Below are 16396 nucleotides of genomic sequence, written 5' to 3' on the forward strand. Positions count from 1 at the left end.
AAAGTTACAATGGCACTGAAAAAAGTGACTTATGAACCATTTTTCACACTTACGACTGTTGCAGCATCCCCACAGTCATGAGAGGCCAGGCAAGGAGATGCGTGGCTCGATGTGAGTGATATTGAGTTGGCCACACCCAGCCAATAACATGACCACCAAGCCACGCCCACCACCTAAACCACTCCCACATTGTTAAAAATTTGAATCCCACCCCTAGGATAGAGGTGACATTTAAAAAAAATTATGTTGAGACTGCCGGTAATGAATGATCCTGATTTATTGAGTTTGACCCAGTGTAATGGTTAAGATGTTAAACAGAACTGAAAAGAACCAGGATCAAGTCCATACTCAAGCTTGGAAAATTTGAGCGAGTGACTCTCTGTCAGCCCTGTAAGGTAGAAGATTGAGCAAGAGTTGGAGACCAAAGGTTCCTCCTCATAGTGTTAGTGAGCCTTGGATGAAATTCCAAAATATCTGGAGCATACTTGAACATCATCAGTCAATTGTAAAAGGCAGCTTTATTTGGAACACCTTACATCCCACAACAATACATTTAATATGATTGAATACCAACTTTGGGAAGGACTCAACAGATGAACAAAAAATGTCAAATCCATCCATCTGACTGAGCAACCCACAAGAATAAGAGTATGAATACATCTAAAGAGAGAGAAAAATGCTAAAGACAAAATTGAACATTGGAAACTATCCGTTAAAGTTACCAATACTTGGGCTCTACCTGTGATACAATACATGGCTGGAACTATAGTATTAACTGGACAAAACTGAACTGGACAGTTGGACCAAAAAGAGAGAAGAAAAACTTATGACTATTCACTATACATGGTATCCCCATAGTGATATTGATAGATTATAGAAATCCCTACAGAAAGGAGTCAGAGGTTTACTGTTGAGGAAAAGAAGCATGCATTGGCTGAGTAAAAGACAGCCAAGAACAAGCATTGATGCAAGTTAAAAATAGAAAGTTACTGAATGTAAAGAAAGCAGATCATGACTATCAAAATAATGTAATAAAATAAAACCACAAATAGAATGCTGGCAAGAAAAAGAATTACATCATCAATTTCTACAAAAGATCAAGGGGAAAATGGATAAAGGTAAAAACCGATCAATGGCTTATATTCCAATTATAATTGGAACATTAAAAGAAGAAACTGAAGGCTTGATTTTGGCTGCATAAGAACAAGCTATTTCATTTGAAGCAATCAAGGCCAGAACTGAAAAATTATCAAATGATTCAAAGGGCAGATGCAGAGGTGATATTCAGCAGATTCTGACCAGTTCTGGAGAACCAGTAGTGAAAATTTTGAATAGTTTGGAGAACTGGCAAATACTACCTCTGACTGGCCCCATCTATTCTCTGCCTCCCAAGTCCCAGCTGTTCGACTGGGTCTTCTTTAGTTGCCCTGCACAGGAGAACAGAGCTAGAAATCAGGTTAGTGGGGTGGGGAGGGAATGGGATTTTGCAGTAACCTTCCCCCAGGAATGCGGAGGGAATGGAGATTTTACAGTATCCTTCCCCTGGAGTGGGGTGGGAATAGAGATTTTACAGTATCCTTCCCCTGCCACGCCATCAAGCCATGCCCACAGAACTAGTAGTAAAAATTTTTTGAATCCCATCACTGGGCAGATTGTACAAAGAAGCAGAGGAAATAGTAGAACATATATTTAGCTTGTGCAATAAACTAATAGAATTGAAAAAGTAGTAAAAAATGAGCAGGTTAAAATATTGTGGGATTTCTGAATTCAAACTGATACATCTTGGCTCATAACACACCAGATTTAACTGTGGTTGAAAAAAATAAAGTGATAGTAATGTGGGAATACCAGGGGACAGTAGAATAGAAGAATTGGAGAAGACTATGAAGAGTCAATATCTGAAAAGTGAAGTTGAAAAGTTATGTCATAAATGGGCTATAATGGTCTCGGTCGTTATTATCACACAGGATGCCATACTCCAAAAAATCTTGGACAGCACTTAGAAAATCTACAATTGACAAAATTCCATCTGTTAATTACAAAAAGTCACACTGCTTGGACTGCACATATATACTACGCCGATATATAATGACGTCCTAAGTTCTTGAGAAGAACTCAGTGCCAACCCCAGCTAAAGAATTGGCAGGTATGATTTCACATTGTTGTGTACATCATAATAAATCATACGAGTCTCCAGATACTTAAGATTCTTCTTTGTAACTTGTCACCATAGGACAGATACTTATTGGCACTATGAAAGATTAACTTTCTCAATTTTCATTATTGATCTCTGAAGTTTGCTGATAACTGAAGCCAACTGAAGCTATCTAAGATGCCCTTTGGAAGTTGGCAAAGACCATTTTATTCATTCATTTATTTATTTATTTGATTTGTCAATTGCTTACAAGATAATAGGTATAAGTATATACATAGTTATGAATATATGAAATGGGTACATATAAGAAAAATAAAAGAAACAATAGGACAGGGACGGTAGGCACGTTGGTGCCCTTATGCACGCCCCCTACAGACCTCTTAGGAAAGGAGTGAGGTCAATAGTAGACAGTCTAAGGTTAAAGTTTTTGGGGTTTGGGGAAGATAGAGGTTTTTTTTTGTCAGATAGATGTTTTTTTTTTTCATTTCGAGCTGATTTAACCTGCATACGCTGTTTCTTTTTTTCTTTTTAATTAAGTGTGCTAGTTTTATGATTTAATATGATTCTGTGTTTTAACTACATCTTTTTATACTGTATGCTAATTTATTCGAATGCCATTTTGCATGGAAAGACCGTACAGTATATAAAAGTAAAAAGTAAATTAGCTATATTTATTCCCACATTTTGCATCCTTCCTAAACCTACTTAGAAACTTAAAGCACCTAAATAATATGTAACAGAAATATTCACGTTTCAGAATATTTCAACGATCCTTAACTGTAGAAAACCCCACAAAAGAACACAGTTCCTAGTGCTACAATTTAATATCATTGCACTTGGAAAAAAACTACTTATGAAAAAAGCAAAAATATATTCTGTATCAATAAGCATGTGCTGTATATAAACACCCACATAAAATCACACATCCATCTTGTTTGTTTTTTCATTGCTGTACCCTCTAGTCTTGACCCAATAAAATTTATCCACAACTATAAAAAATATAGTTATACCAAGAGAACTCTCAAATGTCTTTGAGACATCTGAAAAGTAAACTTTATTCTATATCCTGATTTTTGTCTAAATAATATCAGTGTTTCTTAATTTCGGCAACTTTTAAGACATGTGGACTTCAACTCCCAGAATTCCCCAGCCAACAATGCATTTTAAAGTCTCCCAAGGTTGAGAAACACTGATGTTATTTTTCTAAAACTGAACAGACTCTACCTCTTATTTAAATGGCATTGTGGCATAGAATAAAATAACCATTCCAGTAAGAGAACGAATATTACCTAAATAGAGAGTAAAGAAACCTAAAGCTATTAACTTAAGGCTGACCTTCAGCCCCATGTTCAGGGTCACTGAGCAGTGGATAAGAGATGCTGAGGGGAAAAGCAGCACTGTGTGGAGCAGGCTTTCAGGCACACCCCAAATAAATCCAGTGCAATGTTTATTGACAAATCATTTTAAATATTAAGACTGACCTTTCTATTTGCAGTTTCATAGTTCTTTAATTTCTGTCAGGAGCTAGCTTTCCTTGCTCAAATATATATTTTGAAACACCTTAATTAAAGGTGCTGAATGGACAGAAGCATGTGAAATACACATTTGATATTTCAAGTTATCGTTTAGAGAGCATGTATGGAACTCTGTTATAATTACAGTACGTCGTCTTTTACAGAAGGACTCCCAGCTCCCTAAAAAATACATACCGCGAGGGGCTTTTTAGTTGTTCGTCTTAGCATTTGTCTTGATACTTTGCAGGGCCTGCTTGTTCTGCATTGCATTTGCCGAATTCTTATACTAAAGCTTATCCATGCATGAGGCAGCAAGGGCAGGGGAGAGGTTGCTCCTCGCTTTCTGTCCCAGAGCCTGATGATGATTAGGGCTGAAAGAAAGTGACTGGCCCAAGGTCACCCAGATGGCTTCAGTGCCTAAAGAAAGACTAGAAGCTAGGTCTCCCCACATCTAATTCACCGCATCATCTCCTCATAATTTTGTTTTTCTTCCGTAGAGACACTTCTGTTTTAAAGGGACAAGGCATGGGTTAATGCTGAGAAGGGCAACTTTGTGGTGGTTGGAGCCTCAAAACAAAATGATTTTGTTGATGATCTTCTTGGGCTTTTGTATGAAGTATGCTTTCTCTTCTGTTTTTCCCCAGTGATGATCCTATTTGAGGATCTACGCTGTCCTGGCATCCAAACAGCATCACTGTTTTTCAATAATTGTGATCACAAGGATTAATAACACAAGAGATCCTCAAAAGTGTTGCAGGGTTTCCTCATGTCATAGCAAGTCTGTTCATTTTCCAAGTGCTCTTTAGACCTTTCAACTATTTTGTCCATTCTACTTTTCCAACTTCTACTTTTGTTTTCTTTCTTTCATCTGATATTTACTCTACTTCTACCGAATGCATTTGGTGTACCTCTCTAAGCTTCTGTCCTCTTAGGCCTATCTCTTTTTAAATGTGAATGCCTGCCCTCACTTTTCTTTATCAGCAGCCCTGTTATGGCTATCACCATCTTTGAAAGTCCAATTGCATTATTAAATGAAGTGAAGAAAACATAGAACATGTTCCTCAGTCTGAACAGCAAATATTTAAAGACTGAATGAAATCACTATGGAGTATAGAAAGCCATAAATTAAAAGAACGACTGAACGAATGAACGAATGAACAACTGAACGACTGAACGACTGAATGAATGAACGAATGAACGAATGAACGAATGAACAAATGAACAAATGAACAAATGAACAAATAAATAAATAAGATTCACTTCAAAATCACAATTCTAGATAAAAAGCTAGATTTATTCCATTATCCATTTTTAGTATATAAATCGAGGGAAGTCCTAAACTTTTATTTCTGTCAGCTATAATGCTAGTCATCAAAGGATTTAGAACAGGTAAGTTTAAGATTTCCCTGGCTGAAGAATTCTGGGAGTTGAAATCCACAGATCTTAAAGTTGTCAAAAAAAACAAAAACTAACCCCCTCCCCGTCCCACTGATTTAGAGAATTAGGGCAGTACATCTAGCAAGACTAAAAAAAACAAGATAAGCAACACACACAGCACATTATAGTTATAACCTACCTCAGGAGCCATCCAAAATGGTGTCCCAACTGAAGTGTTTCTCCTCAGCCTGGTACTGGTGAGCTGTGCAGAAACACCTGTAATAAGAAAAGGCATTCTGAACATTTGCTGCGTAGCTTGTTTACTTTTCCATACAATGCCTGAGAGAGAAAAAACAGTGTCAATAGATTTGCACGTTTTCCCACTAACTGGGGGAGAATTTGCAAGCTAGGCAAATTTAACTTAAATGTTTTTTGAGCTGGCCTGCTGCTCCATAGTTGAAGAATCAATTAAGGCACAAGAAGTTGCTATAATTCTGGGAGGAAATAAAGGCAAAAAGAAAAAGAAAAAAAGAAATTCTGTGGAACACAGCCAATTTTTTTTTTATTATCACTAAAACTGTGCACGAAACTTTTCTAACAGATTCTGCAGCCTGAAAAGTTTAAAAGAATCCCATGTAGCTCAAGAAAATCCTTTACTTAAGGAACCCAATCAAAGTTCTCGTTGCAGCCTTTTTATTCTGTTCACATCCTGTTTTTTCACACTTATGACCATTGCAGCATCCCCATGGTCACATGATCAAAATTCAGATGCTTAGCAACTGACTCACATTTATGAGGGTTTCAGTGTCCCAGGGTCTGGGGATCACCTTTTGTATCCTTCTGATAACTAAAGTCAATGGAGAAGCCAAATTCGCTTAACAACCGTGTTACTAACTTAACAACGATTCCTTTAACAACTGTAGAAAGAAAGGTCATAAAATGGAGCAAAAGTCATTTAGCAAATGCCTCACTTGGCAACATAACTTTTGGGCTCAATTGTGGTCGTAAGTCAAGGACTACCTGTATTGTAGTTGTGGAGGTCACAGTCTTCCCCAGAAAATTGGAGGAGGTCAAGATTCATCCATTAAAAAGCAACCGCTTAGAGGAGGGTGATTTGACTGAATGTTTATATTTTCTGTAATTCTCACACATCTTCCATGTGAAGATTCTGCAATAGTTCAAAAGCAACCCCAGGCTTCTATGATCCTGTGACATTGACTCGGTTCAGTAGCTGAACCAAATTTATTTCTGCTCAGCTTCAGTGAATCCCAAATTGGGGGAGGACACACAGCAGCATATTCTTTTCTTTGTGAAATAAATCCCTGCAGACCTTGTGCTTGGTTAGCAGCTGTTCTGTATCCTGTACAGATGCAGATAGATAAACTCCACAACACATCCATAACAAAGTACTTTTATTGGTTCATCAGTTATCCTCATAACTCACATTTGTGACAAAGTTCTTCTTTAATGACCAATCCTTTGCATATCTGTCTTGTAGGTAAAAAGATGGTTTATCTCCTATCCTTTTTCTCCCATCTTGTAACGAAAGAAGTAGAACAATTACCACGAGTCCATGAGTTCAGCCAAGAGTGAGGATAACTCCCCCAACCCATCGAGGGTCAATTTAGTGACCAATTAGGATTACAGATGTGGTCACATGACATGGACTACATTTCCCAGGATACCTTAACTATATTTACCATGATGCATTCCCTTAAGGGGACAGCTCACAATTGCCACCTAACTATCCAATTCCCATACACTGGCTGGACAGCATAGCAGCCCTATTGAAGTTCTTGCTCACTTTTTCTCTAGGCTCTTGAGTTTCAGCCTTTTTACCAGGTTTTTCCCATGGGATGCTGCCTTGATCTAGCCAAGAGTATTCACTAGCCTCCCCCACCCCGCCTCCTTCTCTTAGATAAGGAATTGCTTCAGGCTGTTTGGATGTTTAAAATCTCTTTTCTTTTGTTTGAAGTTGGGGATGAGGTTACTGCAGTGAGTTAGATAACAGCAGGATTGTGCAAATGTCCTTGCAATACATTCAAGTCCTTCTAGCCTAAAAAAAGTAGCCTAAAAGAAGTTAGATTTCTCTCTTCCATTTAAGGTCCTAATGCAGGAACAACCTAGTACCTGGTTACGAAACTGATGACAAACTGAGTACCCTACCTGACAGAGTTGAAAGCATAGAATCACTCATTCACTCAATAGAAGAATGCTTAGCAACACCTTTGGAAACAACTGTACGAGCAAGCCTAATTTCTCTTGGGAAAAAAAAATACAGCACAGATAAGTGAGCACCTATCAGCTCAAAATCAAATCCCACAACAACCACCACTACCTCAACTACAATCACAACTACAACCAAAAATAACCACCAAACCACAGCCACAAACAATTACTATCCCTTCAAATAATTCCACAAATAATATCTCCTTACTCATCAGAGACACCATGGAACGTGAACAGAAACGTCCAAATGCCATCTTATTTGGTCTCGAAGACACCAACGTATCAGATGACATCACCAAAGTTTGTGATATCATAAGCAACTCAAATACAACAAACATCTCTCCTGAAGATATCATTGAAATAACCAGAGATGGCCCTGGGTACAAATACAATGACGGCTCTATGGCCCCAGGATTTTGTAGAGTTGTATGCAAAAATGAGTCCAGCAAACGCATATTCATTCATACAATAAATGCCATTGCAAAAACCAGTCCCAACCACAAAAAACTTTGCTCAAGACCAGACTTATCCATACTGCAAAGAATCCGCTCCCGTGAACTCCACGCAGAACTCAAAAACCGTCTAGACAATGGAGAAAAGGACCTATACATTGACTACAGAGCTGATCGCATCAAAACAAAGTCACACAACCAACAACTCCGCATCCAACCCCACCCCATCCAATCCAACATCACTCAAAACTAGGCCCGCCCACCCCTAGCTACCTCTATTCCAACCACAACTGGCCTTAAAGGCAAGCTACTCAATGCAGGAAGCCTTGTAAATAAAATACCTGAATTTCTCCTCTTACTAAATACGGCTAAATTCAACATTATATTTGTCTGTGAAACATAGCTCAATGCATCTCTCCCTGACTCCATTACCACAGTAAGAGACTATCATGTTTACCGATCAGATCGTGAAATCCGTAGAGGAGGTGGTGTTGCTATCTTCTATAAAAAATCCCTACATCTAAAAAACATCCAAGTTACCCAGGAGCTTGCTATTCGTGAGACCATCGTCTGTGAACTGTCCTTAAATATCACATTTCGGATCTCACTATGTTACAGAGCCCCTAATTATGACATTGAACATGCATACACTACTAACATGGGCAGCATCCTGCCCACACGCTTTTATCTTTTTTGGTGACTTCAATTTACCTCATATTAACTGGACCCTTAACGAATGTACAACTGAACATGCAACCTTCCACAATGCAGTAACAAATCTGGGACTAGAACAACTAGTAACCAACAACACTAGACTTAATAACTGCCTCAATCTCATCTTCTGCAATAGTTTGAATTCAATTTATGGAATACAAATTAAAGAACCCTTTTCCAACAGTGACCACAACATGATTGACTTTTGTCTCAACATACATCCACACAAAAATCATCACAACGATGGGATCCCCAATTATAACTTCAAAAAAGGCAACTATGATCTTATAAACAACAATCTCTCATCCCTTGGTTGGCAATTTCTATTCTCTGGATGCAATACTGTAGAAGACCATTACAACATATTTTTACTTGAAGTCAAAAGAGTCATCAAACTATATGTACCATTAACAACTCCCAAAACCAGAACAAAACAAATTACCCAAAACAATAAGGAAGTTTCAATCCAAAAAGAAATCACTTTGGTGGAAAAACAAATCTGGTCACGTGGCCAACTTCAAAAGCCGATACAAAAATTTATGCCACCAGATAAAAACTGAATGCACCAATTATCACATTAAACAAGAAGAAAACCTTCTCGGCACCAATTCCACCCACGCTTTCTACAATTTTGTAAACAACAAACTAAAAGACTCAAGGTCCATCCCACCCCTGAAAGGACCTAATGGTAAAGACTGCAATGACGACACTATTAAAGCCAACCTCTTTAACGCATTCTTTGGCTTAGTATTTCTAAACAGCAATGGATCATGCCCAGTATTTCCTAGTCGAACCACAGACAACTACACATAGTGATTTTACAGAAGTCATTGTTGAAAAAGCACTACGCAATCTAAAACCATCTCTATCTATTGGACCGGACGGAATATGTGCCTACTTCTTTAAAAAGCTACACACTGCCATAGCCAAACCTCTAAGCATAATCTTTGAAAAATCTTTCAGGATCAGCTCCTTGCCAAAACTATGGTCACAAGCCACAGTCATCCCCATCTTCAAAAAGGGAGACCCCAGCCTAGTTGAAAATTACAGATCAATCTCTTTATGCTGCATCACCTGTAAAGTCATGGAATCAAGTATTAACCAATCCATCATCCTCCACTTGGAAACAAACAACCTACTCTCTAATAAACAATTTGGTTTTAGGAAAAAACTATCATGTAATCTGCAACTCTTACACTGCAAAACATATGGACTACACAACTCGATCAGGGCAAAGCAATAGACGTAATCTACATAGACTTCTGTAAAGCCTTTGATTCAGTGGTACACGACAAACTACTACTAAGACTAAAATCTTACGGTATCTCTGGACACCTGCATAACTGGATAGAAGCATTCCTGTCAAACAGACAACAAATGGTCAAAATTGGGAGTGTCCTATCAAATTCTGTACCTGTCAACAGTGGTGTCCCCCAAGGCAGTGTTCTAGGACTAACTCTTTTCATACTCTACATAAATGACCTCTGTGATCATATCAAGAGCAACTGCATTCTCTTCGCTGATGATGTAAAGCTATTTAACACCACAGAAAATATTGCTACCCTTCAAAAAGACCTTGACTGTGTATCAGAATGGTCAAACAAATGGCAACTTCAAATCTCAACAAATAAATGCTCTGTCCTACATATTGGCAAAAAAAAAAATAAGAAAATAAAATACAGGCTAAATAGTCAAGATCTTGTTCATGATCCAAACTCTGTCAAGGATCTTGGAGTACTCATCTCAAATGACCTAAGTGCTAGAGCCCACTGTAACTACATAGCCAAAAAGATGTTAAGAGTTGTTAACCTAATCTTACGTAGCTTTTTCTCTGGTAATATTACACTAATAACTAGACTAGCATACAAAACATTTGCTAGACCAATACTCGAATACAGCTCATCAGTCTGGAACCCACATTACGTATCTGATATTAACACAGTTGAGAAAGTCCAGAAATATTTCACAAGAAGAGTTCTCCACTCCTCTACTCATTGCAGAATACCTTATGCCACCAGACTCAAAATTCTAGACCTTGAAAACCGAGAACTATGCTGCCTTCGGTCCGATCTAAGTATAGTATATAAAATCATACATTGCAATGTCCTACCTGTCAATGAATACTTCAGCTTCAACCATAACAACAAGAGCAAACAATAGATACAAACTCAAGGTTAATCGCACCAAACTTGATTGCAGGAAATACGACTTCAGCAACAGAGTGGTCAATGTCTGGAATACTCTACCTGACTCTGTGGTTTCTTCCCCAAACCCCAAAAACTTTAACCTTAGAGTGTCTACTATTGACCTCACCCCTTTCCTAAGAGGTCTGTAGGGGGTGTGCATAAGCACACCAATGTGCCTACTGTCCCTGTCCTATTGTTTCTTTTATACATATTTTTATTTTTCTTATATGTATCCAAGTATTCATAACTATGTTTTTACTTATACCTATTATCTTGTAAGCAATTGACAAATAAAAAAAATATCATGTCTCCTTTACAACTTTCAAAGGGATCTTCATTACAAGACGAATGATGCCTTGATATCAGGCAGCTTCATCTTAGTTTTACTGAAGAAGTGTGTCTTTCATTTTCTTTCGGTACTTTGGTCACCACAATATAAAAAGGATGTTGAGACTCTGGAAAGAGTGCATAGAAGAGCACCAAAGAAGATTGGGGGAGGGTCTGAAGGCTAAAACATATGAAGAACAGTTGTAGGAATTCGGTATGTCTAGTTTAGTGAGAAGAAGGTAGCAGTGTTCCAATATTTGAGGGTTCAGCCTATTTCCCAAAGCACCAGAAGACAAGACAAGAAGCAATGGATGGAAACTGAACAAAGAGAGAAGCAACCTAGAACTCAGGAGAAATTTCCTGACAGTAAGAACAATCAACCAGTTGAACAATTTGCCTTTAGAAGTTGTGGGTGCTCCAACACTGGAGGTTTTTAAGAAGGGACTGGACAGCCATTGCTAAAATGGTATTATGTCTCCTGTTTGAGTAGGGGATTGGAATAGAAGATCTCCAAGGTTCCTCTGAATTCTGTTATTCTTTTTGTGTAAAAAGGAGGGTTTTTTTAAAGAAAAAAAATCTCCAGTGTGGGTACTGCAGTTGCCTCATTAGTAGATACTGTTGATAGGAGATTGTTTTTTGACAGATTCCTATTGATCAGTTGAAAGAGAGGAATGATTGGCTTGCTGGTTCATCACCTTTCCAAGGTCAGTAGGAGTGAAGATGATTGGCAGATCAATTTCAACCTCTGCTGAAGGAATTTGAAAGTGATTTTCTCTCATTTACCCTTGGCTAGTTGGTTTTTTAAATGGCTATGTGCTTTGCTGTGTACTGATAAAGTTCATATTACATGTTCCAAACATTTCTCTAAGGCTATATAGGTTACTGTATGTGAGGTTAAAAAAAAACAGAGTTAAATTACTTTTCACCAGTTTTGAAAGAGGGCACTAGAAGCTTGCAGAACATTTAGCAAACTGCAAAATCCCAGGTCCTCTGACAAAAGCTGAGAAGAGGAAAATCGTAATAGATCGTTTCAGTAACTGACAGATCATATCAGTTTTGCTCTGTCCATATACTCCACACATACATGCTGAAATCTAAAAGACCGCTTGTTTTAGATGTGGACTTAACTGATAGTTGTACAATGAATACTGCATTTAATTCCAATTTAAGCATTGGTTTTCCAAAGCACACAAATTTCATTTTAGAAAATAAATGACTATTTGTACAGTTGAAGTGCTATAAATATATACCATATTCCCCCACACACCAGGCAGTAACTCCTTCCAACCCCATGGCTTCTTTTATACACCTCCTCTCTAAATAAAGTACAGCTAATTTCACAAATACCTTCCCACTCTTGCTTCATTTTGATCTTGTGTTCCTCTATGGGAATGCAACAAGGCAATTATGTGCAAAACACAGAAAAAAAACTAACTCTACTAATGTTGTTCTCTTTCTAGCTTCTTTTTTTTTCTAACCGGCATTGTTTCTTTTGCCATTGATGCCAATTTCCTGCAGCTCACTCTAGCAGCTAGTGCTAATTATTACCCTAGGAAGGTGGCATCTGATGAATAGTGATTTCTACCCTTTACCATTTGCTGTTAAAGAGGTTAGTAATGAAGCTGTTGACAAGCACTTTAGTCCAAGTGCTTGTCCAAGCTCTATTTAAAATGGATATTTTGAGTACACATTGATATTGAATTTCTGGCCTCCGGGTCACAAGTGGCATCTGTTCTTGACCCAAAGATGCTTTTTCAGGAGGCAACTGGGCTTTCTTGTTTTTCTTTTTGAAGATGTTTCACTTCTCATCCAAGAAGCTTCTTCAGCTCTGACAGGATAGTGGGGAATGGAAGGATTATCTATCCTGTCAGAGTTGAAGAAGCTTCTTGGATGAGAAGCAAAACATCTTCAAAAAGTAAAACAAGAAAGTCCAGTTGCTTCCTGAAAAAGCACCTTTGGGATAACCATGACCTGGATGACTGAGAATCTCTACAGATATCTGTTCTTGAGTTCATTTGGTTTTGTGGTACCAGGGAATTAGTAAGCCATGATGGACTGTGATGGACTTATTCAAATTGCAGGCTAACGTTTGCAACTTGGCCCTTTCCTGCAAATTTAGTCCAGCTTCTTCCCAAGTGACACTGAAAGAAGATGATAGCCTTATTTTTTTTTTGTTACAGTGATATTGGCATTAACCTGTGATTCCTTTTTCAATTATTATTATTTGACTTTATAAAAAAAGAATCAACTTGCATATCTTTCTTGGAAATAATGTCACCAGTTTTATATAATGGCTTTTCAATTTTAATCACACTCAAATATAACTGTTGTACTTGCAAATTTAAATGAAAGGTTAGTTTTTAGGCCCAGAGTACCACTTTAGTTTTCAGCTAAGAGAGAATAAATGTGATGAAGGCTACTTGAGAGCAATATCCTTTTTTTTTTTTCATATGCACGAAAAAATGTTTATTCTCTGAACTAGGGGGAAAGGAAGGAAGGAAGGAAGGAAGGAAGGAAGGGAGGGAGGGAGGGAGGGAGGGAGGGAGGAAGGATGGATTACCAAAGTCAACAAGCTTGACTCCTCCTTCCGTTGTTAACAGAATGTTGTTCCCCTTGACATCACGATGAATGATGCGATTGTTGTGCAAATGTTGAAGACCCTGAGTGTCCGTAATAAGAAAAAAAAGGAGAGGAAAAAATGGTTTTTACTCATATACTTATATAAAGTCCTTTAACAGGGAAAAAATCTGTACCTGCACTGTAGGAACTTCTGCCTACTATATCACAGTCTCAATACAATCACCAGCTGCAGTAAACAGACAACAATGTTCTCCCTTTTACCTGGACAGTGTATCAGAATGGCTAAATTGCATCCTATTTTGTCATTAGAAGCAAAATGGCTATCCTTACCAGAAGGGCACCTCTTAAAATGTATGAGATTATTGCTTCATCCAACTTTTGGCCACTCTTCAGTAGGCCTTTGACAAGTTCAGTGACCGAGCCTCCATTACACAGCTGTTAAGGGGACAGGAGAGGAACAAGGGAAATGAAACAAGGCATCCGTTACTCAACAAGCATGCTTAGATCATAATCCCTATAGATGGGCAACTACATGCACAGAAAACACAGTAAAAGAAATCAGTCATCACAAATGTTCACAAGCAGCTATTTACAAATAATAGCCATGATCTAGACACTTTGGATTTCCAGCATGACATCTTTATTGTGAAGGCATACAAATGTGCTAATTACATTTTCTTGCATGGACAAGAAGAACAATTAAACCTGTGTTTACTTTTAGGTAAGTTTTCTCCAAACTGGTGGCTTCAAGGTATGTTAGATATATTAGACTACAATTTCCATTATTCTACTGAAAGCTAGGGAGGCTGTGCCAGTGACCAAAGAAGGGCAGTTCTAGGCCTTGCCCAGTCATCACAATTCAAAACTGACTCTTAATGCAGAAGCTCCAATAAGCTATAAGGATATAAGGCAATTAGTAGAATTCTCTCATAAGGTTTTCTAACTAAATATATTCCTACTTATATTTCAAAAATTTTCCATTCCTTTGCAGTTATCTTGGATTAATGCAAGGATTTTCAAACTTGGCAAGTTTAAGACTTGTGGACTTCAGCTCCCAGAATTCCTGAGCTAACATGTCTGGAGGAGGAATTCTGGGAGTTGAAGTCCACAAGTCTTAAAGCTCTCAAGTTTGAAACAACCTTGGATTAGTGGATTTTGTTGTGATCTGCTGAGAGGCCTGAATCTAAAGTAAAAGAAATAAAAACATAGGCAATTCCCATAATCCTATGGGAAACATAGGACTATAGTAGAGTAAGCCCATCTAGTTCAGTATTGTCTACCCTAACTCATATGGCTGTAAGGACATAAGCAAAGATTTTTCTTAGTTTTCCTCTATTTACTAGTGGCCAATATGTGGTGGCACAGTGGTTAGAAGGCAGGCTGACTCTGCCCACGCACCAGGAGTTTGATTCTGAGAAGCTCAAGGTTGACTCAGCCTTCCATCCTTCTGAGGTCAGTAAAATGAGGATTCAGATTGTCGGGGGCAATAAGATGATTCTGCAAACTGCTCAGAGAGTGTACTATGAAGTAGTATGTAAGTGCTATTGGTAAAACTAATGCTACTTTCCCTGAGCTGAACTTTCCAAAATTAATTCAGGATGTTTTTTTAATAGTTGCTCTTTATTTTCAACGGTTTAAAAACCTGTTGTTTTTAATCTGTACAGTCTGTCCAGTGATCTGTACAGTCCCAATAATCAGCATTGTCTTTATGAACCTATGTTTTTCAAACTCTTTTGATGTGAAAGAAAGCACAAAGGAGTTCTCTGTTGTTTTTTTTCTGTTCTATACGTGATGCGTTTGATAACTGGGAAGCAGCAAATTACAGTCATTTCAAATGTTCACTCTATCAACGCTGCTGTTAGCAGGCAGCATAAAATAGACAACATGCATATCTCTCTAAGCTCAGCCTTGATGTCTGTTCTGCCAACAGCTAAGAAAGAAACTTTCAGATCCAGAAAATGCAGCCTTTGTAAACATGTTCACCTTACTTGCATGCCATGTATTTAATGGAACAGAAAGGGGGGAAAGAGAGAGTAAAATCTTTCTAAATGTACTTTTCTGTATCATTAATTACCCATGTTACTCCCACAGTGATATGTTTATCCACAATCTATTTCTTTTTCTGCATTTTATTCACTAGAAGCATACTAGAAAGTGCTAATGTCCTAAGCCAGGAGTACACACTCCACTTCTCTCCACTTGATGGGCTTCTTGAGCCTGTAAAAGGGGCCAGGGGCCAGATTCAATGTAGGGAGATTTCTAGGGAGATTCTCCGTCATCCCGATCATGGTTATCCCAAAGAGGGTTTTTTGAAGAGACAATTGGACTTCCTTGTTTTTCTTTAAAGATGTTTTGTTTCTCATCCAAGAAGCTGAAGAGCTGAAGAAGCTTCTTGGATGAGAAGCGAAATGTCTTCAAAGAAAACCAGAAAGTCCAGTTGCCTCTTGAAGAAGCACACCTTTAGGATATTCAATGTAGGTGCTGACTTAAAACATCCAATACATTACCTCAAAACGCCTCCGAGGGTCTATTTACTACTGGCTTCATTACAACGTTTATGTTTGATGGAGGATACCGTGTAACCTTTTGATGTAGATTGTAATATTCATTCTGGAGAACAAATTGGTTTAAATCCTTTTAACTACCTTGACTTAATCACACATTTGGCTGTGAACAAGGCAGTTCATAAAAGCTTGTGCTTGAGGGAACACCAGTGACCTGGCGTGTGGCAGCAAAGCTTATTTCTTGGCATATCATCTTGCCAGGCACCATACAAGGGCATCTGCTGAAATGGACAAGTATTGCTTGTGATGTTCGTTTCTGTATAAAATAGAATCACTTACCAAGATTTATGGACTTTTG

At 38.1% G+C, this 16396-nt stretch overlaps 1 protein-coding gene across 4 annotated transcripts in view; it reads right to left on the reverse strand.

The window, feature by feature from the left end:
• MYO3B (myosin IIIB) overlaps window positions 1-16396 on the reverse strand; it is a 289387-nt gene that overhangs the window by 240462 nt on the left and 32529 nt on the right. For all 4 annotated transcript variants that reach the window (XM_087949748.1, XM_087949749.1, XM_087949750.1 and 1 more), the window contains exons 4-6: window positions 13865-13969; window positions 13515-13614; window positions 5246-5322 (exon numbers count right to left, since the gene is read on the reverse strand). In XM_087949748.1, the coding sequence (XP_087805874.1) occupies window positions 5246-5322; window positions 13515-13614; window positions 13865-13969 (282 nt within the window). The remainder of the gene's footprint in view (window positions 1-5245; window positions 5323-13514; window positions 13615-13864; window positions 13970-16396) is intronic.

This window comes from Notechis scutatus, chromosome 1 (genome assembly GCF_049901735.1).
Source record: "Notechis scutatus isolate UNSWTSFEM ecotype Mainland chromosome 1, rNotScu1.2, whole genome shotgun sequence".
In the NCBI taxonomy this organism is placed as follows: Eukaryota; Metazoa; Chordata; class Lepidosauria; order Squamata; family Elapidae; genus Notechis; species Notechis scutatus.